Source organism: Lynx rufus, unplaced genomic scaffold, assembly GCF_022079265.1.
Source record: "Lynx rufus isolate CCGP_SWC_20201006 ecotype Redwood Valley unplaced genomic scaffold, mLynRuf1.p SCAF_7, whole genome shotgun sequence".
Taxonomy (NCBI): domain Eukaryota; kingdom Metazoa; phylum Chordata; class Mammalia; order Carnivora; family Felidae; genus Lynx; species Lynx rufus.
The window spans coordinates 10,887,247-10,914,289 of record NW_025814889.1 but is presented as its reverse complement, the minus strand read 5'-3'; the positions used below and the strand labels follow the sequence as shown (position 1 = coordinate 10,914,289).

The window sequence follows — 27,043 nt, the reverse complement described above, 5'->3', positions numbered from 1 at the left end:
CTTCTACTCAGGCGGAGCTCCTGCCTCCTCTGACCTGCCTCTGACTGCAGGCGAGAGCTGGCTTGTCCTGGCTGGCCAGACTGTTAGGTTTTGGGGAATTCTACAGGCCATCTGTGAAACACAGCCAGCATCTTAAAATTAAATGATTTGAACTTACAATTAACTAAGGTAATAAATACCCTAAATTCAGCACTTCCTAATTGCATTGCTGTTTTCTATGCTCTTGATGTTGTTCACGTCTCCTCTGTGTTTTGCGGCAATACCGTGGGCTGGTTTGCTTCCGTAGCTTGCTTTCCACCTCTGTCTCGAGCGATGTCAGGTTGGTGGCTGGAAATTGGCCGCAGTGGGGGGCAGCTCCCCCATTGAAATGGCCCATCCTATAACCCAGGGCTTGATTGGCTGTTTTAGTGATTGTCTCTACTTCAGAAAGTGATGTGAGAAGGAAGATGTTAGTAATTCGGGTTAAACGTAAGAGCGTATTTTGCATCCCTTGCTGTTACATTATGAATCATCCAAAAAATAGAGGGAACATCGCCACAGCATTTGAAAACTTACCTGGTTTAGCAAAGAAGTTGCTCATGTGAAAAGAGGTTTCAGTTTCATAGATATAAATTAGTACGAAAGGGAGAGTTTACAAACAGATCACATATCAGATTTAAGGAGAATAGGGGGCACCAGGGTGGCTCAGTCAGTTGAGTGTCTGCCTTCAGCTCAGGTCATGATCTGGCAGTCCGTGAGTTCAAACCCCGTGTTGGGCTCTGTGCTCACAGCTCAGAGGCTGGATCCTGCTTTGGATTCTGTGTCTCCCCCTCTCTCTGCCCCTCCCCTGCTCGTGCTCTGTCTCTCTCTCAAAAATAAATAAACATTAAAAAAAATAAATAAACTATGTAGTATGTCTCACCTTCTGAACTTCTTTATTTTTTTTAATGTTTATTTATTTTTGAAAGAGAGAGAGAGCACAAGCAGGAGAGGGGCAGAGAGAGAGGGAGACAGAATCTGAAATGGGTTCCGGACTCCGAGCTGTCAGCATAGAGCCTGATGTAGGGCTCAAACCCACGAACTGTGAGATCATGCCCTGAGCGGAAGTTGGACGCTTACTTAACTGACGGAGCCCCCCAAGCGCCCCTCACCTACCGAACTTCTTGAGGACAAGGACAACTCTGTAGTTCTAACACTTAATGCCTGGTGCATATTATGTACCCCTCCCTACATGTAATGAAATAATTTATGGATTCAGTAGTTGAGCCAATGAAGGTGACGCTGTGCACTTTCCATGCATTTTCTCTTCCTGGGGAGGGACTGCATTCCAGGCCCTCTTGCACTGGGGTGTGGCCATGTAATGAGTTCAGGTAGGTTATGTGTGTGTGTGGTATGAGTAATGCCAGCCCCTGTCAGACAAGACCCCCCAGAAGCCTCTTCCTTCCCTGATCTAGGGACCCAGTGTTCCTGGTGAGGTAGCCACATGACAAAGGAGGATTCCTGACCCGCGAAGTGACTTTGAGTAAAAGAAGCTTTTATTTTGCTCAGCCACTAAAGTCATGGGGTTCCCTTGTTACCACAGTGTAGCCTAATCTGTCCTGACCAATACACTGAGGAAGCTGAGATGTGGCAGGTGACTTGGACCAGGCTGCGTAGCTTGTCGGTGGAGGGGCTGGGCCAAGAGCCCGTCTTCATTTTCCCTGTGCATACGACCTCCCGAACACTTTTTCAGAAGTATAGAATACAATGTGGATCTGAGGTGGATTTTGTTCAAAGCCGCATTTCAGTGCGGAGCTGGTTAAGACCCACCCGTGGTGGGGCCTCCTGAGGCCACCAGCCCGGCAGGTACGCCCACCAAACATCCTCCTTCATTAGAGGATCAGCAGGTATGGCTGGCGTGTGGGGTTCAGTCTCCCATTAACCGTCATTAACCTGGCTGATGTTTCACCCACAAGCACCCCTCCCGGGTCCTGTCATTTACCACTTCCCTCTGAGAGTATCTGGACAGGTCTGGGACTTGAAGGGAGAGAGAACCAGGTCTGGAAGGGAGACTCTCAGGTCATAGAACTCAAGCCCCAAAGGCAAGCAGAAAAGATACCACCACACCCCCATTCTCAGCTGGAGAAACCTTAACTCAGTCCCACAAATATTTGTGAGTGTGGATTGTGTCAGGCATTAGACTATACTATAGCACAGTATGTATAGTATGGGCTTAATATAGCATAGTATGTATAATATAACAGGTATAGTATAGTATTAGCATATATGTCTAATATGTGTATAGCGTAGTATAGCACAGTATAGTATATGGCATGGTGTAATATAGTATATATAGTATAGTATGTATAGCATAGTATAGTCTCTAGTATGGTATAATATGGCATGGTATGGTATGGTATGGTATAGCATATTATAAAGCATTAGTATAGCATAGTGTGTATGGTATAGTATTAGTATAGTATTATTACAGCATAGTACAGTATGTATAGTATATGTATAGCACAGTATAGCAGAGTATAGTATGTATAGTACAATATGTGTAGCATAATATAGCATTAGCATACAAAGTATGTATAGTGTGATATGTGTAGTATACATAGTAAAGTATGTATAGTGTAATCCGTATACATATGTATGGCATAGCATATACTACTACATACATAGTATATAACATGCTATATTACACATACTGTGCCATACTATATTATACATATTGTACTATGCATACTTTGCTATACTATACTATGTATGTATGTATATTATGCTATACTATACCATGTGTAGTATAATATGTACAGCATAGTATGCTATGTAAAGTATAACATAGCATTAACATATAGCATTGTATAGTGTGGATAGTATACAGAGTATGCATAATATATGTAAGTGTATTATTAGGATAGCATAGCACAGCAGAGTAATTTTTGTCCTTTTCTTCCTCCCCTGAAGGCGTGGCAGTTTTTCCTTTCTCTGATTACAAACCAGCATTCTGGAACCATCCGGTTGAAGTCACAGAGCCCTGAGTGGTGGGGTGATGTGGAGGTGAGCTGGCATGTTCCTGACTCTACCCACCTGTCATGACACTGCCTTCACCAATTCTCCCTTGCCAGGTGTTCCCTCCGTGACTTCTGCTTACCCCTCTCCTTGAAGCACTGTTCTTGGCTTTGTGGTTTGTTGGCTTCTGTCTTGGCCACTAGGATGTAAGCCCCCCAAGAGTCTTATTTTGTGCTCTGTCTCTGTTCTGCTGTCTCCCCAGCATCTAGAAAGTGTTTGTTGAATGATGGCTAGACTGCAAGTTCTGTGGCAAGGATTGCCCCCCTGCCTTACATCATGTCTTCTACCAGCACTGGGTGCCTGCTACCCCCCCCCCCCAACCTGTGCCCTCCCCTGCTGACTGCTTTAGTCCCCACTTGCCCCTGGTCTTTGTACAGGCCATGCCCTCTGCCTGGGACACTCTTCTCACCTCATAGACCCATTAACTCCTGTGTGCCCTTCAAGTCAGTTTGGCCACCTACCCTGACAGGAGCCCTTTCCTGCCCTCTGCCTCCTCCTCTGTCCTCTGTATTTCCCCTGTCACAGTGCTGTCATACCTTCTTCTTTTTTAAAAATATTTATTTTTGAGAGACAGAGAGAGAGAGAGAGAGAGAGAGGCAGAGCATGAGCAGGGGAGGGGCAGGAAGAGAGGGAGACACAGAATCTGAAGCAGGCTCCAGGCTCTGAGCTGTCAGCAGAACCCGACGTGGGGCTTGAACTCACGAACCAGAAGATCATGACCTGAGCCAAAGCTGGACGCTTAACTGACTGAGCCACCCAGGTGCCCCAATGCTGTCATACCTTCTTGCAGTTACTGTGTTTATCTGTCGGTCTTCTCCCTGGGCTGCCAGCTTGCAAGCATGGGACTGTGTGTACCCTGCTCACTAGTCCATCCTTGGTCCTTAGGGACAGCACATAATAGATGCTCCCGTACTCATAGGATGAACCAATGGACGCTGATCACAGCCAACCTGTGACCTCTTGGTCCACTCAAGGCAGACCCAGAGATGCAGTGGGGGGGTTATAGGCCCCTTGTCTGCATGAAGGTTTCCACTGATCCTCTCCCCTGTAGTCGTCATGGACAGGACCAAGAGAGTGGCCCACGTCCACTGGTTTTTTCTCTCTCTCCCCCCGCACCCCCTTCTCTTCCTTAAATGGGATTATCTGCTTTCTCAGTTATAAAAATAACACACACTCATTGTAAGACTTCTGAGCTACTCTTGTCTTTTAGTGTCCACACACTTATTCTATGTAAGGGCTATTAATTAAACGCCTACTATATGCCAGGTGCCACACCAGGCATTGGGGATGCACATGGTAGGACATGGTCCCTACCTTCCAGGGTAGTACGCTCAGCACCTATTCTGCATTTCAGGTTACCTCCCGCAGCTGCGCACCTTAGAAGGCGGGGTCTGTTTTCTGTTCACTAGCCCACTGCCTCAGACTCACATCCATGGAGGGCTCGCTCAAATCAACTCCTGGGTCCCACCTCCAGTTTCTCGTTCAGATCTGAGGTGAGTCTGCTAAGTTGCAATTCTAACAGATTTCCTGATGATGTTTATTCTGCTGGCCAGAGGAACCACACTTTGAGAAACACTGCCCTAGGCGATACCACTCTTACAGTTTTCAGAAGTTATGCACATCTGTTATCTCATTCAGTGTTTCAGAATCGCTCACCCGAGAGTGCCTATGACTGGTGAGCACTGCAGTGGACTTTTAAGCCCGGGTCTTCCTATGGGATGCTGCCCACTCTTAGTCGTACCAGGTGGCACCTGCAATCCCCACCGCCATAGGACTACCGAGAAAGCCATGATGGGTCCACTCAGAGCAAGGGAGGTCAAGTTGCAGAGGAAGGCTCCAGGAGAACATTTCTTGGAGGGAGGGATGCAGGGTCTAAGCACTACACTCTGGAAGGAGAGCTGGCTTGGGTCCCGATGGGCTGAGAAACGGTGACTTAGTAAGAAGAGTTCCTGGACCCCCTCCACCTTTCTGCAAAGGAAGGGAGCCGGCCTGGGGGCCTCCTGAGATAGGTGTGACTGGGGCCCGGATCACTCCACCTGCTTCCCGGCGGCCGCCCTGGAAGCTCTGGCTGAGAGGCCCCCCTCCCTCTGCCCCAGCACCTCCCTCTGCCAGGACTGGCTGTGTGGGATGGAAAGTCTGAGGGCCACAGCCTGGCCAGACCAGCAACTCAAAATAGGCACTTCCTTCTTGGCAGCGAGGCAGCCAAGGTGCCAAGGGGTACACAATCCCCCAGTGTTCCCTGGAGCCTTTCGGGCGCTAGGCTGGGCTGCGCACTTCCTCATCTGGGAGGAGGCCTCAGGAGGGGGCGGGAGGGCCCAGCTCTGAGAGGAGCTCTGTGAGTCCCACAGGGAAAGTAAAGGAGACGTGGAAAAGTGTGAACTTGGAAGAGGGAGTCCTCTGATGTTGTATATCTAAGCAGGAAGCCAGACCTACCCAGTTCTGGGGAAGAAAAATAAGCTCTGGAGACCTATTTTTAGAAAGCGGCAAAATTCTGTTTCTCAGTAGGCAGTGGAATTTAAATCTAAAACTCGTTTCATTGCTGAAGTAACCACAGGACTGCATGTAGGAATGGGGCCATGGTGAGCAGTCATGTCTGAATGAGGCTATTAGGCTAGTGCCTACTCACCCCTCATGGCACTGTACTTGCTCATGGCCATTCCAGAAGTCTCTGTAGGAATTCTCATGCGGGTTTTGTGGTGGTAATGACGATAAGGTGGAGATGGTAATGATAATGGTGATCAAGATAATGGTGGTGATATTGATGCTGGTGGTGATGGTGATGATGGGTGGTGATGATGGTGGTGGTGACAGTGATGTTGGTGATGATGGTGTCGATGTTGGTGATGATGGTAAGGATGGTTCTGATGATGGTGATCATGATAATTGTGGAGATGAAAGTCATAGTGGTGATGGTGATGATGGGTGGTGGTGATGGTGGTGGTGATGGTGATGATGTTGGTGAAGGTGTTGTGCCAGGCCTACACTTGACGTATGTGATCTCATTCAGTCCTTACAACAGCCTTATGAGGTGAGTATAGGTCACCCCCATTTTTTCAGGTGAAGGAAGTGAGGCTCAGAGAAGTTAAGTCACACAGCCGACTATCATAGGGCTGGGATTCAAACTCAGGTCAGGATAACAACAAAGCCTGCTCTACATGAACCATCACAAAATCTCAGATTTGGAAGGGGCGACACTGAGTACAATTCCTATTGCTTTCCTCCTCCAGTGCCCTTGCACCATCTGTTTGTACACCCACATGGCCATGGGACTCACACTCCTGTGAACACTTCTTTCCTTTCAGTCAGCTCTAACCCCTCGAGAGCTCCCTGTGTGCAGCTCAAGTCTCTCTTTGTAGAATTTCTCCGGCTGCACAGAATTATCCATTCTGACAGCCCCGTAAGCCTCTGGAGGCGGCTCCCATAGCCTCTGAAGGCCTTTCTGTCTGTGGGTCCGACATGCTCAGTCTTCTTAATGGTCTCTGCTCCTCATAAAGCCCTGTGGGGCTCGTGTGGAGCCTGGAATTGCATAGAGCACACTGAGTGCAAAGTATACCTCCGAAGGTGGATCTGACTTCTAGAAATAGCAAGTGGTCATTTGGAATCACTGTGCACGTGGATGATTAAGCTGAGGAAAAAAAAAAAAGCTGGTTTAAAAGATAAAATTGAGTAATTTTTAAATCTGGCCCAAACTGGCACTGAAAGTAGTTATTCCTGGAAGAAATGAACCAAAACATAATTTAACCCCAGCAACATTCGTTATTAGATGAAGGCTAGAGCCTCTCAAGGCATGGAGATGCCCAGTTCTCTGAGCTGGCACATCCCAATAAAATGTAGACAAAACTCCACCTACGAATGTCGGCAGACTAGTCCTGACTTCCGACATGATCGGGGAAGGACCGCCACTTTGTGCTGAAGTTGTGTCTTGAGTGAAATCTGGTTAGAGATTTAAAATGGGGAGATGGGAGCGCCCGGGTGGCTCAGTCGGTGAAGCGTCCGACTTCAGCTCAGGTCATGATCTCACAGTTCATGAGTTCAAGCCCCGCATAGGGCTCTCTGCTGTCAGTGCAGAGCCGGCTTCGGATCCTCTGTCCCACCCTGTCTCTGCCCCTCCCCTGCTCATGCTCTCTCTCAAAAATAAATGAATGAATAAATAAAATGGGGTGATAAAGGCTAGCCCCAGCACCCTGAGCTGGGTGATCTCTAGCAGAGGGTGAGGCTGAGGCCAGGCATGGGCCGCTGCTCTGCCTTGCCCTGCTCAGAGCACTGATGCTCTGTGTAGCCGGGTCCCGGACTTTCCACTGGAGCCTGGCTGCCTTTCCAGTAACAACCACAACTTCAAAGGACTGCCAAGGAGCAGATTGGGCAATGTCCCCGGTGAACTCGGCTAGCTGCGTGTGCTGTGTGTGCATGGGAGTCCTGCACAACGTGGGTGTTGGAAACCACGACTGGCAATTCCGGATTCCAAAAGCAAGTCCTGAAGGAGGGAGTGGAGGCATGGAACCTGCTTTGAACTGGATCCCCCGAGGCAAGGGTCACCCGCAGCAGCTCCAAGAACCCCAGCCCGCTGAAAGGCCTTTCCCAGGCCCAGAGACACAGTCCCATTCCTCTCTCCAGCTCTGCACAGCCCACTGTAATGCTCTCTCCACCAAGCCTGACTGGCGGGAATGACTCGTCTTCACCTGCCTTCCCTTCTTTCCCTATAGACGCCCCGCCCTCTGGTCCCTGGGAGCTGAGGCGTAGCTGCACATCAGGGACGAGCCCCAGTGAGTGGCAGGCAGACAGAACGCTTCGGGAAGTGGCTCCGTGCAGGACAAGAAGGGCTGTGTTGAGGGGAAAGGAGATGGTGATCTCGGGGACCCTGGGGAGGGTTAGCCCTCTCCACGCCAGGGAGAAGGGACAGCTGGCAAGCCTCAGCCTGCAGCAGCTTGGGCAGCTTCAGAGGGTGTGGAGAGCGGGGCATTTGCACCCCCTGAAACCAGGGTATGGACCTACTAGCCCCCCCATCCCTGCTGAAGAGGGGAGAAGGCTGCATTTTCTCATCTGTAAGGGGTTGTCACACCCCCACCTGCAGGCAGCCACGAGGACTAGGTGGTAATATTTAGTACCACTCATAGTGCCCGGCATACAGACAGGACGCGGAGATTTGCTGAGTGAATCTGTGAACAGTCTCATACTTGGCACCACTTGGTTCAACTCCTAAGCTTCACAAATTACTAGTTCCAGGCAACTGTTGTACATTATTAACATTTTAATTGAGTTCATTTGGTCTTTAAGATTGGACTGAAAAATAAAGGGCCTCACAAGAAGTGTCACAAACACACAGACTGTGAGTCGGGAAGAGCCTGGTCGTGGTGCCCCAGCAACTCCGGGAGGCCCTTCCAGAAACTTTCTGCTCTTTGAAAAAAATCTTCACAAGGTAGAGGTTATTTCCCCCAAATTCAAAATGTTTCCACACCATCTAAGTGAAAGGATAAACTCGGTCCTATCTCATGGACCAGGAAACTATACAACGGGAGGACCAGTGGGAAGCAGAAGAGAACCTTCTAGCATTGCCCTATCAGTAACTCATCGGTGTGTGGCTCCTCTAAGGATTTACGTAGTTCTACAAAGACCCCGGGCGCCAGAATGCACCTTGGGTAACAAAGGTAAGCCTCTGGCAGCGCGCCCCAATGCTCCAGGGGTGCACACCACTCAGAAACGATCAGCAGGTGCCGAGGACAGAAACCAACCAACTGGTCACCTAGATGCTAGTGTGCATGCACGTGCAGGCATACACGCATGTGTGCGCACAGAGCTCCCTGTTCTCTGCAGCCTTTATGCCTGACACAGATTCCTCGTCTACTCAGCCCCACCCCTTAAAGGCATTTCCAGAACTCAGGTTATTGTTACCCTTGGCACAGTGCTTCACACACAAATACTGGGAGGCTGGTTTATGGAGTGTGACGTGTTTATCAAGGACGAAGTTCCATTAACCTCTGCTTCCAAATGTGAATTCCTACCTCTGGCCTGGGGTCGGACAGCACAGCCACAGCCTTTACAGCAGGTGGCAGGGGGGCATGGGAGGGGGGTGACCCCTGAATTCTGAACCTAAGCCACCACGCTAGGAGCTCCAGCGCCCAGAGAGCAGACCCCGAGGCCCTTCCAAGGGTGGGTCTTCCGTTGGAAAAGGTTTTCTGAACCTCAGAAGCAAGTTCAGCTGGGGAAGTAGCTGGCTTCATGGAGCTTGAAGAAGCGGAGGGAGTCAGGAAAAGCTACCTCGAACTCAACCAGTGGGGCCGGGAGATTCCTTCAGACTCGGTTTTGCTCTAGATCCTGGCACACCCCCAAAGCAGAAAGGCCTGTGGGGGGCCACGGCAGACAGGCCTGGGGGACTGCCAAGGAATCTGGAAGGCAGAAAACAACACCAGGAGGCGTCCCAGGATCACACGGTTCTCAGGGAGGGGTGGACCCTGCTCCCACCGTAGGGCCATTTATGGTTCTTACAGCCTTGTGCCATTTCGGTTTTCTGGGCCATTTCTGGAAATCACCATGTTTCCCCTGCATTAGCTCATTGTTGACTGAAAGTTCATATGGGCTAGATAATAAGAAGCAATCTTTACAGAGCCCGGCTGGCAGGTGCGGTGATGGGTGTCTGCCTGGCTCCTGGGGTCAGCAGTGGCCTCCCCAAAAGGCCAGTAGCCAGGAAGAGGGTGAGCTGGCTGCTGATGGCAGTGCTTGGTATTTCTTAAGTGTTAGGATCTGGAACATGTAGGGAAGGGTTTTGTTACCTTTTTTTTTTTTTTTTTCAATAAAGAGACATTTTAGAAGGACTAGAAACATTCACACACAAAGGTTGACCATTCTTAATGCTAAAAAGCGTGGGCTGGGAAGTGCCCTCTGGTCTCCATCCCACTGCCCGGATTCTTCTCTGGGCGGAGGGACAGATTTATCCCCAGCAGCGCTTCCGCTCATGGGGAAGAGGGCGAACCCTGCGGGCCTGGTCAGCAAGTGGCCGCATTCCTGGCGCAGACACACGGCCAGCGGCCTCTGTTGCAGAGTCCCCATCTTCCCAGGACACGGCGACTCACAGCCCGGCCTTCTCTTTTCTCAGGTATCTGAGAGCAGGGCTTGTCCAGCGAGGAGATTAGAAAAGGATACGAGCTCATTCCCATACGGTAAAGCCAGAGAAAGCCTTGCTGTGAAGAGAACAAACAGAACCTGTTTGGTGGCTTGTCATTTCAATGACAACACGAACCTTTCACAGGTGAGCATTCCTCGCACGCCTCCCCTTCCTCCTGCCCCTGGGGGGGGGGGGGGTGGGCGGGCAGTGGGGTCACCCCAGCGGGAGCAGGGGAAAAACACGAAAACAAGTTGCATGCCTTCAGAGAACCCAGGGGTTTGATGACAAACATTTAAGAACCCAAGGGAGAGTCGAGGGAGAAAAGTTTATTAAAACTTGCCCAGGCGATAAAAATCACTCCAAGAAGAAACAATGCCTCATTCTGCTACCTCGTTTAGGGAAACAGCACAGCAGGTACACGTTTCTTGATAAGAGTGTATTGTTTTCATATTTATCTTGTTTCTCTCTCTTCATTCCTCTTGAATAAACATAAAGAACTGATTTCTTAGATCACCTGTACGAAAAACATCACCACCAAATCCTCTGAAGAGTCAGAGTCCTCATAGCCAGAGCGGTTGGAATTTAATAAGAGAACACATTTCTGATTAAAAAAATTTTTATTTATTATTGAGAGAGAGAGAGAGAGAGAGAGAGAGCAGGGGAGGGGCAGAGAGAGAGGGAGACAGGTTCCCAAGCAGGCTCTGCATGGTCAGTGCAGAGCCTAACACGGGGCTCAAACCCACAAACCACAAGATCATGACTGAGCTGAAACCAAGAGTTGGACATTCAGTGACTGAGCCACCCCAGGGCTCCCCGTTTCTGATTTTTTACAAATAAAAAGGCCAATCCTAAGGGTCCCTTGAGGCCTCACTTATGAACTCCGCTAAGCTCTCCATGAAAGCTGGTTTCAAAAGGGGAGCCCATGTGGGGGCCCCCCCATGAGGAATCTTGCATGAAGAACCCTATACTGGAGCAGGCTCAGGCCATGTGCACTTTGAGAGACTCAAGGACACCCTGTGCCTCAACAGGGCTTGTGAGAGGACAGTGTGAGCTGGGGTGAGGAAAGCAGAGATCAGACTTTCTGCCAGTTTTGTGTGGATTAGCAGGCACAGAGAAGTCACCCAGCGGAGCGGGCAGGAGGGGGGCCGGGACAGATGCTTCACTCTGGTAACTGCTAAGTATTACTGTTTGCAGGTGAGACTCTGGTTTGGCCATGTGTACACACCCTCCTAAAAGCAAAAAATTTTCTTCCCCCTGATTTCAACTATTAAGATAAATGGAGAGTGATTTACAGGTATCACTTTGAAAACAATTAGGCACTTAAGATTCATCTTTTCTTTTCGTTACAATTTTGCTTTGAAATGTGGTCCTTACAATTCCCTTGAAGATGACCCCTTGTGAATGTCTAATGCCTCTTTGCAAACTAGATGTTTTTGTTAATGTGATACGCACACATACAGGAGTTAGTTCATCAGCAGCTGTAATTTGAGCCTCATACAAAACATGGCTTTAATTACTAGGGTTCGGGGCCCAAGAAATGACCAGAGTAATAGCCAGTATAATTATGAATAAATAGAAGGAAAGGTTATAACCACTTAAAATAACTGAGTGTAAGTATAAAATGCAAAAACAAAGCTGTTTATACTTAAATCTCTACATTTATTTTTCCAAAAATGTCATTATGAGAACAAATATACTCCTATATAGTCAAGTTAACCTTAATCACAATGAAGTCATAGGATAACTTAAAAGAGATAATCCTCGTATTTAAAGGATGTTTAAAATGTCAGCCATAATCAAGACCCTCTAATTTGAAACACCATGTATGGCATCTCACTTTGTAAAAAGGTAATACATCCCTCAAGACTTCTTCAAACAAATGCAACATAAATAGGAGTACAATAAAAACTATTTTCAAAACCAAAAAAAATCAAAGCACCTATTTAAATTAAATCCGTCAAGAGTCTATAAGATTATTTCAGGAGGACACGGGCCGGATGAGACACTAAAAACTATAGTTCTAAGAAAAAAATGACAATCATTTTATGTAACTTGCTATAAGGCAGATACATACTATATACGAATACTATAAAGGACGCACTTCACAGCACATTTAAAAGTATGAACTGAAATACTCAACAGGAAGAAACTCATTCTGTGACACTGGCTGAGACAGAATAACAGAAGGGCGTGACTTAAAAGCATGGCCCTTCCCAGTCTATTTTTAGAGGCTTAAGACTCCAGCCTTAAATAGTTTTAATAATGCTCGCGGCTACAACTCAGCTTGTAAAACATAGTCTGGGAGAATATAGTTCTTTTCACATTGTGTAAACCAGTTTGCTGCTTTTTCCCCTCGAAAACTAATCCCAAGGTCTCGCTCCCAGAACACGAAGGGGTCTTAAGAATTTGTTTCCGTCTGTTCGGTAGCTGCCTTGGAACATGCACAACTAAAATTGGGTGATAAGCTGAAAGCAGGTTAAAATTTGGTGATACGTCTCTTAAAAGTGTTCTTCTCTAAAGAAGGAACTGTCTGCTTATCTGGAAGCCTACCTGGGCTATTACTCTCCTTGTGTACAGAGCAACTTATGGGTGAGGAGGAAGCACTTTGATTATGGAGATGTGCCCTTTTCAAGGTGCCAGTCTCGATGTCACCCATCACAGCTGGGACAGCAGCATCTGTCAAGGGAACGGGAAGGCATGCCTCGCATCATGTAGTCACTTGATAGGGTTTTAAGAAGTTTATGTATGTGTACTAATGAATGTGTGTGTGTGCACATACGATACCTGTGTGTGTGTGTGTGCGTGTGCGCGCACATAGGCTTCTATAAACACGTATTATGTACACGTATATACACAATACACACTCATCCACGTATCCCCCAGTGACATGGCCCCCACGGTCTGATCAGACTTGCTTTCTGAAAATTACCACCTTTTCCAAATCCACCCTTTTCCATTCCACTCCCAGAACTCAAAATTATAGTAAATCATACTCTAAAGGTTTCATTTCAATTTTCAATTAAAAAACAGGCAAACCAAATTCTACCCAGAAACAAAGGCACGTCTAGGGCTAACACACCATCCTTTATCCTTCAGAACCAAACAGACGACCCAAAGATGTATTTGAAGACATTACGAAAATTAAACAGGCATTTCGTTTTTATTTTCTTAGAAAAGGAGGGGGAGATCCCTGTCATAGATAACTGAGTGTAAGAGACCTAAACTGGCTTGCGTGTCACGTCCTTGGGATAAAAGTCAACATTAGGGACTGAAGAATAACAAATCAGACCCAATCCCCCTCCTTCTGAATCCTCAAAAGATAGGATGGCATTTCGGGTGTTAACGGTTATTCTCTGAGCCCCCGGAAAAAGGAAGACAAGATATGGGGCCGGACTGTCTTTCACAGAAGGCTATTCCTACTCAGATGCGGCCACAGAGCCGGGTGGCACTTACTGTCCCCAGTCCCTCGGCCCAGACCACGGAGTCCTGGCACCTGTCACGTGTCGCCCTGCACAGGGCACAACACGGAGGCTGTTGCTCCGCCCCTTACGTGCACACCCCCTGCCCTGGCCACCCAGCCTCCCCAGCCCCAGTCTCATTCTCCATCACAAGTTCTCCTTGAGGAGGCCGAGCTTCCGCAGGGCCTCCCGGCGGGCCTCCTCCGTGGAACCGCGGCCAGAGAACTGGACGGTGATGCCCTGGGGTCTGAAGCCCACAGCCCTGGGCAGTGAGCCTGACCGCTTCCTAGCATCCTGGCCGCAGTCCGGCTGCCGGTGCTCATAAAAGCTCTTGCTGGCGTTCTGGCGAGCGAGTTTGCTGGTGAGAGCCGGGTCTGGACGGAAGGTGACAGTTTTTCCGGTCGAGACGAAGGCACTGGGCTCGCTCTTCAGGACGTCGTGGATGCTCTGGAAGCCGTTGGCCAGCGGCGGGGACCGTTCCGTCTGCACGCCTCGGGACCGCTGAGCGCCGGGCTGCCCGCCGGCCTGCACGGACACGGCTTCATGGACGGGGCCGGCCTCGCTCCGGCCACGCGGCCCCTGCTCCGGAGAGCCGCTGCTCCCCTGCTCCGCGAGGTCACCCCCGGGGGCCCGGCCTTCAGGGTCCCCCGGGGACAGGAAAGAGACCCCGTTGATGTTGGCCAACACCCGGGCCTTCCGCTCCTGCACGCTGACCGCCGCCCTGGAGATGGTCTTGTTGAACTCCTTCCCCGCGCTGTTGGTCACGCTGATGTTGCTGGGGAAGCGGTGAACCTTGGGCACCGGCTGCGCCGGGTGTCTGTGCCACGGGAGGCGGCCCCCCGTCCGAGGGGTCGCCGAGGGCAGCGTCCTCCACTCCCCGGGCCTGCCCTCCTCGGTGGGGGACGCCGGTGAAAATGTTTCACTTCCCGCCAACTTCTCGGACATTTTCTGAGCGATAACCAGGGGGGTGGGAACGGAGCGGGGCAGTTTGGGGTGCTCCGCGGGAGCAGCGGAGGCCGGCAGCTCTCTCCTGGGGGGCTCTGTCGCCGAGGCGGCCACCGGCTGGGAGGGCAGCACAGGAGGGGCCTCTGGAGCCTCGGGGTCTGGTGATGGACGACCCTGGGCTTCTGGTTTCCCGCATTCGAGGACAGGACTGTCTTCCTTCCCGGCAGGGCCAGCCCCTGAAAAGGAGGCAGAATCTTCATAAGCTACCACCTTATGTAAAAATAAATGCATCCCATTGCCTTCTCGCTGAATTTAAGAGGGCCCCCCCAGGGGGACATAATGCCATTGTCAGCGGCAGCACCTCCTGTTACCTAAACTCCCCGGAACAGTGAAGGAGAAGGTCCTGGGTGAGTCTCACCCCCTACTTGGCGAGAAGGAACCTATCAGTGACGGTGAAAGACTCGCGTCTGAATGCTCGGGACCTGGGACGCACACCGCGCACGCGCACGCAGGCTTCTAAAGAGGCGAGTAAACAGGAGGGAACGATAACCCTCCTGGGAGGGGGTGTCACCGAGGGAAAATGGAGACGGGACGGACGGGTGGCATCCTCCTCCGCCTAAACAGATACTGATCGCAGGTCACCCAACACTATTTTCACTTACAATCACGCATCTGTCTCCCACTGCAAAACTGTAAGCCGTGTCTAATTTTTATCCCTGTATCGTCAGAATTTCACCCAACGCCTGCTGGGGCAGGCACTTAAAACCGCTGTGGAAGTATCATGTTAGACACTGATGGGCAAGGCGGCTTTCTCTCCATAAGTGTTTTCCTTGGCACAAGCAGATGATCTGGCACTTTTAAATGACCAGCAGGTTCAAATGCATTTTAGGAACTACACTTCAAAGACGTGTGATAAAAACGGGACATCTGTAATTAAGTCTCTTCTTTGAAGACACGGCTGTAAACTAAGCTCCTCATCTGGAGTCTGGAACCCCAGTCTGTGAAATCGGTGTAATGCACAGCCTCACGCGCGCACACACGCACACAGAGGGAGAAAAAGTATTTCTAGACGCTTGTGACAAATGGCAGTATTTTGTAGTAAGAGCCAAAATACTTTCCCTTCTGTTTTTCCCTCCTCCTTTCTAATCCTTATCCCCTTGCTATGTTTATTTCCAACATCTTTTCCAGTTAGGAGAAACAGTGCAAGACAATCCCACCTCATCACCCCCTTGCTCTTCTCACAGCACTCAAAGGACAAAAAGCACGCCTCTCCTTTGAGGCTGCCCTGAATCCAACAGACCTGCAAAGTAGACACTAAGCCAAACTCTTGCTTCCCTTTTCCTGTTTTCCTGAACCAGCTAACTTTTTAGCCCAAATACTCCCACCTTGGGAAGTCATGCCATAGAAAGAGGGGGCATAAGATTGTTCAAAATCTGAGATCAAACCTCACAGGCTAAAATATATATATAAACAGAACCTTGTATGTTCTGTTTGTAGAATGAATTGTTATACCTGGAAGTCAATTCCAATTTTCTTTCTTTCTTTTTACTATACAGTAAAGCCTTGGGTTGCAAGTAACATGTTCTGCGAGTGTTCCACAAGATGAGCAAACGTTTCTTTTTTTTTTAAATATTAAAAAAAATTTTTATTCATTTTTGAGAGACAGAGTGCGAGCAGGGATGGGGCAGAGAGAGAGGGAGACACAGAATCGGAAGCAGGCTCCAGGCTCTGAGCTATCTGTCAGCACAGAGCCTGACACAGGGCTCAGACTCAAAAGCCGTGAGATCATGACCTGAGCTGAAGTTGGACACTTAACTGAGCTGAAGTTGGACACTGAGCCACCCAGGCGCCCCAAGGCAGGCAAACGTTTCCAATAAATTTTAACTTAATAAACGAGCAAGACTGATATCAGTAGTACGTGATCACAACCGAGCCAATGGTTCTTGAAATTCGCTTTGATATACGAGTGCTTTGGATTACAAGCATGTTTCTGGAACGAATTATGCTCACAAACCAAGGTTTTACTGTATATGAAATAGATTCATATGGTCTGCCAGTCTCATTCTTTATTCTAGTTCCTCTGAACTTTCCCTTCATGTGTTATCTCCTAATATGCTACGAAAGCATCTACTGGTTGGACACTCAAACTCCACCCTGCAAAAACCCCCACAGCGTCCACACTGGCACGCACACGGGAAGACCACAGTGTCCCGAACGACACTAACGAACCGAGTCAGAGGCTGGGGACTGGGCTTTGCTCCTCACCTGCTGTCTCAGTCACAGCCGGGAGGAACTCGTGTTCCCCCTCCTCAGGTGCCGGCTGCACTAAATCGATGACATCTCCTGGCTCCGAGTGACTGGAAGCGCTCTCGTCCAGAGACCCTGGAGAGTGGGAGTGCACGCCGCTGTCACACAGGACTTGCTCCTCACAATCGTCTTCCAGGGAATCAATAGTCTCTTCAAAAAACAGGATGACATCCTTTTCCTCATGTGTCAGGTACTTGAGGCTCTCATCATCCTGTGTAACGGGTGTGGGGGTTGGGAACGGAAGGGAGAAAGCAAACAGTTGTTTTGCTGAAGAGAGAAGCCATGACAAAGTCAGGATCTCTTGCAGAGCCCTGGGTGGAATCCGCGTCCCTCTACAAGTTCCCGTCGGGGAGGATCTGCCATTCAGGTGGCCCACTGACAAACCCGTGCCTGTGTCCTCCCCGTGGTACCTGCGTGAAAAAGAACGCTGCCAAGAAACTGTAGCAAATAAAGTGTCTTAGAATCTATTATTAACTCCAGTCTTATGGCTCCTAGGGAGTCAATGACAGAAAAAGAATTCTTCTCCAAGCCTCCTTGGGAAGGAACACTGTTCTCAACTTCCTGCTCTCTGATGTCTTCCCACAATAGCAGTGGGGGACATCTTTGGATAAAGACAGTGGCCATGAATGCACATATTTAGCTTCCTTTCCTCCAGAAACCTCACGAAAACAATAATGGGATTCATTTTTGTTGGGAGGCACCAATCACAAAGACAAAAAAGAAGAGGAAAAGAGACAGCAGTAACAGAGTGTGGGAAGTTAGGCAGCCGCAGGACAGGTGCAGCCGACTCTGGAGATCCAAGGAATCTGATTTTTAGCAGCTGTGGGAAGCCGGTGACCCACCTGCTGAGTACAAGGGAGCCTCTCGCCCCCCTCCCCCCTCGCAGGTGCTGAGGGTACTGGGAGCGGGGCCAAGAGGAGCGGGGCCAAGAGGGCCAAGAGGAAGGGCCACTTCTGTATAAAGAGCAGAAGTGGTTCAGCAGGAATGAGGTCATCCCGGCAGAAAACTAGATGTTTTTAAAAAGAAGGTAAAAGAGGGATCTGAAGCAGAGTTGACAGTGAGAGACCACAATGAAAACGAGCAGTAAAGGAAGCCAACCTGATGCCCTCTGGACTGAAGTCTGGAAGTCTTCCCTGAGGTATCTGAATCCAAGGGCCAAAGGGGCCGACACCATGGGCTCCCCAACGAAGCAGCTCAGCCACATGCCCCTACAGGGGAGAGGACAGTCAACAAACCCCCTGATTTCTGACCAGCTTCTCAATGTTCTCCTCTTAAACATGTGCACACGCCTAAGGATCACGGAGTCTCACCATGAAAGACGCAGCCGAACAGACAAAAAGGAAAAGAAAGCAATTTACAAAAACAAACTATGCAGAATGATGACAATTTCAACAAGATTACCATTCATATCCTCAGAGAGTTGTGGAGATACTGAATCCATCAAGAATATGATCTTATTTAAAAGGCGAAAGATTTATGCGATCTGAAGAGAAACCAGAGTATGATCTTATTTAAAAAAAAAAACCCACAAGACAAAAACACAGCTCTTCGAAATTAACACTTGGACCACAGGACTGAAAAACGAAATAAAAGCCTACAAGGTAAAGTGGAGAAACTAGTAAAGTAAAATAAATAGTCAAAATTTGTTTTAAAATAAGGAAGATAAGAAAATCAGAGGATAAGTATGGGAGGGCCAACATCTGAAATAATGAGAGCTCCAGAAAGATAAATCAGAAAAGTAGAGGGGAAGAAGGTAATCAAAATAAATAAGTAAAATAAGGAGAGGCCCCTGGGCTGAGAGACCTGAGTTTCCGAATGTAAAGGGGCCATCAGAAAATCTAATGAACAAGAATGAAACAGACCTATGAGGGCTGAGGGACGTCCCTGTGAAATCTCAGGACACCGACACTGGAGGGCAAGATCGTGAAAGCTCCCCAGAGAGAAAAAACAGGTCACAAAACAAAAGACCAGGAATCAGAACAGCAACAGACTTCTCAGCAGGAAGCCAGAAGATAGTGTCATGATTCCTTTAAGATTCGGAGTGAACAGAGAACTAGAATTCTACGCCTAACCAAATTAAGGTTATGGTAGAATAAAGATGTTTTAAGACACGCGAGGTCTACACAGTGCATCCCCCACATATGCCTTTCTCAGAAAGCTTCTGCAGGGTGGTAGGAGAATGTGGTTTTCCCCTAGACGAGGGAGTAAACCAAGAAACAACACAGGACCAGGGGAGGACGAGAGAAAGCCAAAGGGGATCTCGGGACTCAACTGACATCCCCGGGAACGTCAGCCGTGCAGACAACAACCAGTCTGATGCACAGCAAGCCAGAGGGCTGAGAGCACAAAGCAAGCAAATAAAACCCGAAAGGTTATTAACCATAGAAAACTATGGTTATGAGAAAAATCACATATCTATGAACCCATTTACCTAGAGTAACGTGCACACATACACACACCTACATGCACACACACACACACACACACACACACACACACATATATTAATTATATTCATATTCACAGTAGTGAGAGAACAAAAACGTCCAGGGGTGCCTGGGTGGCTCAGTTGGTTAAGCGTCTGACTCTTTGATTTCTGCTCTGGTCATGATCTCGTGGTTGTGAGATCGAGCCCTGTATCAGGCTCTGTGCTAACAGTATGGAGCCTGCTTGGGATTCTCTCTCTCCCTCTCTCTGCATCTCCTTTACTCCCTCGCTCTCTCTCAAAATAAATAAATAAACATTAAAAAAAATGTCCAACAATAAGGGTATGGTTAAACAAATCAAGGCACATTCACAGACAGAATATTACACAGGAATCTTAAATGGTGTTTTCCGAACAATGTAATGCTAAGTGAGAAAAATGCAGATGGAAAGTAAGAGTTGTCTCTCAAGTATGTGCATACTTAATATATACCCACATACATAAAATACTGGGAGGATATAGAGTAAAATGTCAATTAGAAAGCAAATAACAAATGGGTAGGAGTTAAAAGTTGTGTCCTCTAGTGAGTAGGAAGTTGGGGGAGGGGTGCTTTTCATAACACTTTGAAGCTACTTGACCCTCTATGAGTGTGAACTTTGATAAAACAACAGAAAAGGTGTGGGAGCAAACTCAGTTAAGAGCTGACCCAGGCGGTGCAGGGGAATGCTTTTCACACTGGGATCTGAGAGGTTACGCAAATGCCCGCCAGCCCGCCCAAAGCACCTGACTCCCAGACCATCCCAGAGCCTGCTGGCTCCACAGATTTAGTGACCGTTCTTTCGTTTAAGGCATCCATTTGTTTTTGGTATAATTAACCCAAGAATACACGCAAATGTCTCCACCGGGCTTGACTGTATTAGCTTGATCCTCAAGGCCGGAGGATTCAGGGAAAGGCACCTGTCTGCAGCCGGGTTCGGTGGGCAGACAGAATGGAAAGTCTCTGGAGAGAGATCCACAGCATGGGTTGGGTCAGGAGACAGAGCAGAATGCGGCTCGGGAGAATAAGCAATACACATCCACCAGATATAAACCTATATACAAGTGCTGGGTCACAGATATGTGTCCATTATAGTAGATACAAATAGTTCTCCAAATTGCCTGTCCCAGTGTGACTCCCATGGGCACGCCTGCTTGTTCTCCCCATACAGCTGGCATACGCGAGTCTCATTCTGATGTCCCGTCCGTTCCCAAGAAGATGAACAGTGTTGGGCCATGTTTTTTCCCCATGATACTTAACTGGCCATTTGGAGATCCTCGTACGAAGTGCCTGTTCAATTCTTTTGCCTATTTTTCTATCCAGTTGTCTTTTTAAAAATACAGGACTATACATACTAGATAGAAATCTTTTACTGGAAATATTTATTACAAGTATCGGCCACTACTCACTAGCTTCCCTTTTCTCTCTCTTAATGGGAGTCTTGTGATGGCTAGTCCTTAATTTTAATGTAGCATAATGTTTCATGGTTAGAGTTTTTTGTGTCCTATTTAGGAAACCACTACCAACTCCATGGTCATGGAGATACTCACCTGTTTTATTCTAGAAGCATTATTTTTAACTTTCCATATTCAGTGTGACAATTAATCTGGAATGAACTTTTATGTATGGCGTGAGGTCAAGAGTCATTGTCTTCTTTCTTTTTTTAATGTTTATTTATTTATTTATTTTGGAGAGAGAGAGATAGCAGGCAAGCAGGAGAGAGGGGGAGAGAGAATCCCAAGCAGGTTCCAAACTGTCAGTGCACAGCCTGCCGTGGGGCTCGAACTCACAACCACGAGATCATGACCAGAATGGAAATCAAGAGTCAGATGCTTAACAGACTGAGCCACCCAGGCGCCCCTCATTGTTTTCTAAGTTGACATCCAATTGTCCAGCACCGGACCTTGAAAATACCATCCCTGAACACTGCATATTCCCTTGGTTGTAAGTCAAATGACAGTGTACGTGTCTGTCTGTTTATGAATTCTCTTATCTGTTTGTCTACTTGTCTACTCATATACCACTAATACATTGTTTCTTTTTTTAAAATGTTTATTTTTGAGAGAGAAAAATAAACGTGTACGCATGAGCAGGGGAGGGGCAGAAAGAGAGGGAGACAAAGATCTGAAGCAGGCTCTGCATTGACAGCAGAGAGCCGAACGTGGGGCTTGAACTCACAAATGTGAGATCGTGACCTGAGCCCAAGTCTGTCGCTTAACCGACTGAGCCACCGAGGAACCCCTAAAACATTGTTTTAATTATTACAAGTCTCCAGATCTGGTAGTTTAAAGCCCTCCAGTTCTGCTGTTTGTCTTTAAGTCTGTGATAGCTCTTTCGACCCTTTTTACTTCCATGTAAATTTTAGTATCAGCTTGTCAGTTTCCAGACACCCAGCTACACACACACACACACACACACACACACACACACACACACACACATATACCCCTCTGCCGGGACTTTGATGGGGACTACACAGAAGGTCCTCAAGTTGAGGAGAACTGAATTTTCCAACGTTCTGACTCCTCTAATATGGTACACGCCCTCACTCAGATTAGTGGCTCTCACACTGTGGCCCTTCGACCAGCAGCCACAGCACCTAGAACTACAAATGCTTGGGCCCCACCTTCGATCTGCTGCATCAGGAACATTAAGGGCCTCCAGTCTCTGTGTTAACATACACTCTGGGAAATACTGACGTGCTAATGTTGGGTAGGCACTGATTTGGTTCTGTGACTTCTCTTTAAAAAAAATTTTTTTTTAACATTTATTTATTTTTGAGACAGAGAGAGACAGAGCATGAACGGGGGAGGGTCAGAGACAGGGAGACACAGAATCTGAAACAGGCTCCAGGCTCTGAGCTGTCAGCACAGAGCCTGACGCGGGGCTTGAACTCACGGACCGCGAGATCATGACCTGAGCCGAAGTTGGCGGCTTAACCGACTGAACCACCCAGGCGCCCCGGTTCTGTGACTTCTCTTGAGAATGTCTTGCAGTTTCCCAGCCCGAGCCACCCAGGTGCCCCAAGTGTGTTTGTTTGTCTGTTTAAACATTTTTTTTTACATTTATTTATTTTTGAGAAACAGAGTGAGACAAAGCGTGAGTGGGGGTGGGGCAGAGAGAGAGGAGACACAGAATCTGAAGCAGGCTCCAGGCTCTGAGCTGTCAGCACAGAGCCCGACATGGAGCTCGAACTCACAAACTGTGAGATCGTGACCTGAGCCGAAGTCAGACGCTCAACCAACTGAGCCACCCAGGCACCCGAAGTGTGTTTGTTTTTAAGATAATGAGTGGGTTTTGGATTTTGTCAAATCTCTTTTTATGTATTATAGTCGTTCTCAGCAGGTGGAGAGGTTCCCCTTCACAGGGCATTTGGCAGTGCCTGGAAACACTTCTGGTTGTCACAGATGGGTGGGCACCGCTGGCATCTAGGGGTGGAGGCCAGGAGCGGTGTTCCACATCCCACAGTGTACAGGACAACTCCCCACATAAAGGATGCTGTGGCCGAGGAGGCTGAGGAGAGACGATCATATCCCTTTTCTCCTTTATTCTGTCCAAGAGCTGAATTGCAATGATTGATTTTCAAATATTAAACCAACCTTGCATTCTTGGAACACGTCCAATCTGGTTGTGATGCTATCTGTTTTATACATCACTGAATTTGATTTGCTAATATTTTGTTTAGACTTTCTGCATCTCTGTTCACAAGACAGACTGGCCTGGAATTTTCCTCTTTTTGCCATCAGGTTTTGTATATATCTTTTTAAAATGTCAAGTTTTACAAGCACCTGGGTGGCTCAGTCGGTTGAACGTCTGACTTCGGTTCAGGTGATGGTCTTGCAGTGTGTGGGTCTGAGCCCCACCTTGGGCTCTGTGCTGACAGTTCAGAGCCTGGAGTCTGCTTCGGATTCTGTGTCTCCCTCTTTCTCTCTGCCCCTCCCCTGCTCTCATTCTCTTTTTCAAAACTAAATAATAAACATTAAAAAAATTTTTTTAAATGTCAACTTTTGGAACAATGTGCCCTAGGATTTTAATGTTAGTTCTTAGCTTATCTTTTTGCTCCACCTTTCCTGAGATGTTTTGGGGGTGGGGTGGGGAGGAAAGACTGAGTTTAAGAATACTTTTTCTCTAGCTCAAATTAGAGCAGGTTCATATTAACTAGATCCGTGTAATTTTATCAGTCTGCATACCTAGCAGTGTACAGTCCCTGAAAACTTCAACACTCCCTGTAAAAACAGGATCAGTGTGAAAGGCATCAGAAGAGGGGCAAGGTACTGTGAGGGAAAATGGGCATAAAGCGTTCCTGACTATCTTCTATTGAGCACTGGGCCAAGGGAAAGAGAAATAGGTTTTAAAAAACCCAATATGGTCATCTACAGAACACGTGACTAAGGAATTTACACTTTATTCTGAGAATTCCAGGATCCAGCCCTACCTACTTTTCACATTTCATCTCTTTACTGCTGTCCCCTTTCTCCTCTACTGCAGGGGTGGTAACTTCCTCCGTAAGGGGACAGGGAGTAAATGTTTTAGGTTCTGCAGGCTTTACCATGGCAACTACTCAACTCTGCCCATGTAGTGTGAATGTACAGTATGTTAACGAACGGGTCTAGCTTTGTGACAATAAATCTTTACAAAGACAGTGAGGGTCCAGGGGTGCCTGGGTGGCTCAGTCAGTTGAATGTCCAATTTCAGCTTGGGTCAATGATCTCGCGGTTGTGGGTTCGAGCCCCATGTCAGGCTCTGTGCTGATGGCTCAGAGCCTGGAGCCTGCTTTGGTTTCTATGTCTCCCTCTATCTCTGGCCCTCCCTGCTCATGCTCTTTCTGCTCTCTCTCTCTCAAAAATATATAAACAACAACAAAAAAAAACCACAGGTGGGGGCCTAGATTTGGTCCACAGGCTGTAGTTTGCCAACTCTTGCTCCGAACTCTAATCAGATCAAACCACCTGACATCTCCCGTGCCCGTGTTCACATCATCAGTGCCTGTCCCTGCATAGCCACCTCTTACCTATCCTTTATGGTCCGAGTTAAATGTGACCACACTTCCAGCCTACTCCATAGCATCTACTGAATCATACATGCAAATATTTGAGTATCTATTGAACACGGGCAATGTAAGTACAACAGCGTAAATAAAGTTCTTGCTGTGTAGTTGATCATCTAAAGAGGGCTTTAGATGGGAAAACAGGTATTTACTTCAGAGTCTAGAAATGGCTCTGATGAGGTGACTACAGGGTGTTAAGGAAATGGGTACCAATCCCCACTTTTGGGAAAGGGGTCTGATCTGGAAAACTTTGGTGAGGAAATGATATCTGCCAAAAGTCTGAAAGAAGTGGGTGAGAGTCAAACACAGGGGGGCAGTTATATCTGTGTCCAAAGAGGTCACGTTGGCTATCGTGTGAGGAACAGCGAATGTGGGAAGCAACCTGGATGAGATTTCAAGGGTCACCTAAACTAGAGCAGGGGTGATGGGAACAGAGGAGGAGACGAGATTTGACAGAGATTTAAAGTGTAGAATCAGGGGCACCTGGTTGGCTCGGCTGGTTAAGCGTCCGACTTTGGCTCAGGTCATGATCTCATGGTTCCTGAGTTGGAGGCCGCGTCAGGCTCTGTGCTGACAACATGAAGCCTGACTGGGATTCTCTCTCTCCCTCGCCTCTGCCCCTCCCCCACTCACGTGCTCTCTCTTCCCCTCCCTCATTGCCTCTCCACGCCCCCTCTCTCTCAAAATAAATAATAAATAAACTTAAAAAAGAGGGAAACAAATAAAACAGAGAACCAGGACCTCCTATTAGCTTCTCTCCCGTAGCTGTCCCTCTCCCAGGGCTGCAGCCCCACCAGGGTGTTCACCCTTAAAGAGGAGCCTTGTGTGGGAGGCACCCCTGAACCACCCACAGAGCTTACAGGCTGTCTCGTCACTGTGACCAAAACGTCAGCTGCCTCCTCGCCATGTCTGTCTGCTTTGTCCCTCTGCCAACCAGAACAGGAAAGCTTCCTCCGAAATCCAGCGACACCGTTCATTTTGTGATTTTTCTAGAATTTCTTGAACACTGGTGGGATCATCTGGAGGGTCACAGTGTATGGTGTAGGGCATTCCTGCCTCATCTTTCCCCCACATACCTCCATCTTGCCAGACCACCCTGTCCCCTATGCATTCAGCACTCAGCCTCCTAACTCTCCTGCTTCCCCAGACTCGCCGTAAGACATGTCAAATGTGTCTCCTCTCCAGGCGGAGTGGTTTAGCACAGTGATGGAACAGAAAAACCCTGCAAGTCTAAAATCACTAGTGCTCTTAGCATAACAGAGGCCCCTGTAATTAATAATTACAACCATCACGGGTGGTTAGGATGATGCGATAGTGGTAACAACCATCATCAAATAAAACGTCTGAGGAAATATATTAATGCTCTCTACCCTCTTCCTCCTACTCTGCCTTCCCCAATTCAGCGTTTCGATAGGGCTATGCACAAGTTTCTTAGAGAATCTACTTTGGTTAGGTGTACAGACAGTAAAATTAAACGGGCAACTGGCCTGTAACAGCCCTTCAGCTTAAGACACATGCCGACTTCTGACACCAAGTGAGGGGCGAAAATACGAACAGAGCATAAAACCCCGACAGATCTAATCCAATATCAAAGCAAGAAGTCCCAACGTAAGATTTCATTTGGAAAATAGGCTTAGGGAGTGCCTGGGTGGCTCAGTCAGTTAAGTGTCCGACTCTTGATTTCAGCTCAGGTCATGATCCCATGGCTCGTGGGATCGAGCCCTGTGTCAACAGTGAGTCTGCACTTGACAGTGTGGAGGCCTCTGGGGATTCTCTCTCTCTCTCTCTGCCCCTCCCCACCTGTGGGCACTCGTGCTCTCTCTCTCTGAAAATAAACAAACATTTAAAAACATATTATTAAAAAAAAAAGAAAAGAAAATGGACTTAGAAAGGGCAGGCCCTACACAACCATTTTGTGTTCTGAGACAGATTCCAGGACCCACAGGACGAAAGACACAACACACCGATCAATCAGTCCAGCTCCTTCACTGGAAGATGTGACGCCGGGTTCAGAGGCAATGAAATGACTCCGAGGGTCATACAGCTGCTAACTACTCCATGGCGTGGCCGAGACTAGAATTAGTCTATTCTTGCTTTTTGCTTTGTTCACCTCATTTCTGTTTCTAATGACATACTTATCCAAGCTCAGAGGCCGGGGTCCTCAAAAACTCAGATTCTTGCATCCTCACCCCTCTGAGGTCTCTCCCTGGGGCTAGAGGCTGGTACAGGCCGTGAGCCTGGTGTGTGTGCCCACGCGCCTTCTGTGTGCTCAGCCTGGCCTTGAGCGCTGACCTGTGGGGCGCGGCCCCCCCAAAAAAGCTGCGGGTTCAGTCTGCTGCCTGATTCCCCAGACAAGAAGCTGCCCTCCACATGAACCGGGCCTCTGCCTGCACCTGGGAGGGGAGGAGAAGGCAGAAACAGAGAAGAGCCCAGTGCCGAGGGCAGGGGAACAGGGTCTTCAGGGCCAGGAAAGGGGCACATGCCCCGTCTGTTCCTCCTGTTCCCCCCCCCCCCACCGAGATGCTGGTGCCGCCCATCCCCCAGGCAGGGATGCGAGAGAGGGAGACGGGCCTTGAGGAAGAGGCAGTGCGTGGAGCGCACAGAGGTGGGAACAGGCAAGTGTGTAGAGCCAGGAAGTAGGTGAGAGGGAACTGGAGGGAAACACGGAGTGACTGCTAAAGGGCACGGGGTA

At 48.3% G+C, this 27,043-nt stretch overlaps 1 protein-coding gene and 1 long non-coding RNA gene across 7 annotated transcripts in view; one reads left to right on the top strand and one right to left on the bottom strand.

Moving 5' to 3' along the window:
- On the top strand, window positions 1-26,768 carry LOC124501569 (uncharacterized). 3 transcript variants are annotated; one of them, XR_006959787.1, is made up of 5 exons: window positions 1-168; window positions 2,929-3,021; window positions 4,388-4,526; window positions 10,124-10,276; window positions 26,281-26,768. It is a non-coding gene; the product is annotated as an uncharacterized LOC124501569 (long non-coding RNA). The 3 variants fall into 3 exon arrangements; XR_006959786.1 differs by lacking the exon at window positions 26,281-26,768 and adding an exon at window positions 11,327-12,062; XR_006959785.1 differs by lacking the exon at window positions 26,281-26,768 and having other exon boundaries at window positions 10,124-10,545.
- PROSER2 (proline and serine rich 2) overlaps window positions 13,274-27,043 on the bottom strand; it is a 45,027-nt gene continuing 31,257 nt past the window's right edge. For all 4 annotated transcript variants that reach the window (XM_047065863.1, XM_047065861.1, XM_047065862.1 and 1 more), the window contains exons 3-4: window positions 16,801-17,053; window positions 13,274-14,771 (exon numbers count right to left, since the gene is read on the bottom strand). In XM_047065863.1, the coding sequence (XP_046921819.1) occupies window positions 13,738-14,771; window positions 16,801-17,053 (1,287 nt within the window). In that variant the 3' untranslated portion in view covers window positions 13,274-13,737. The remainder of the gene's footprint in view (window positions 14,772-16,800; window positions 17,054-27,043) is intronic.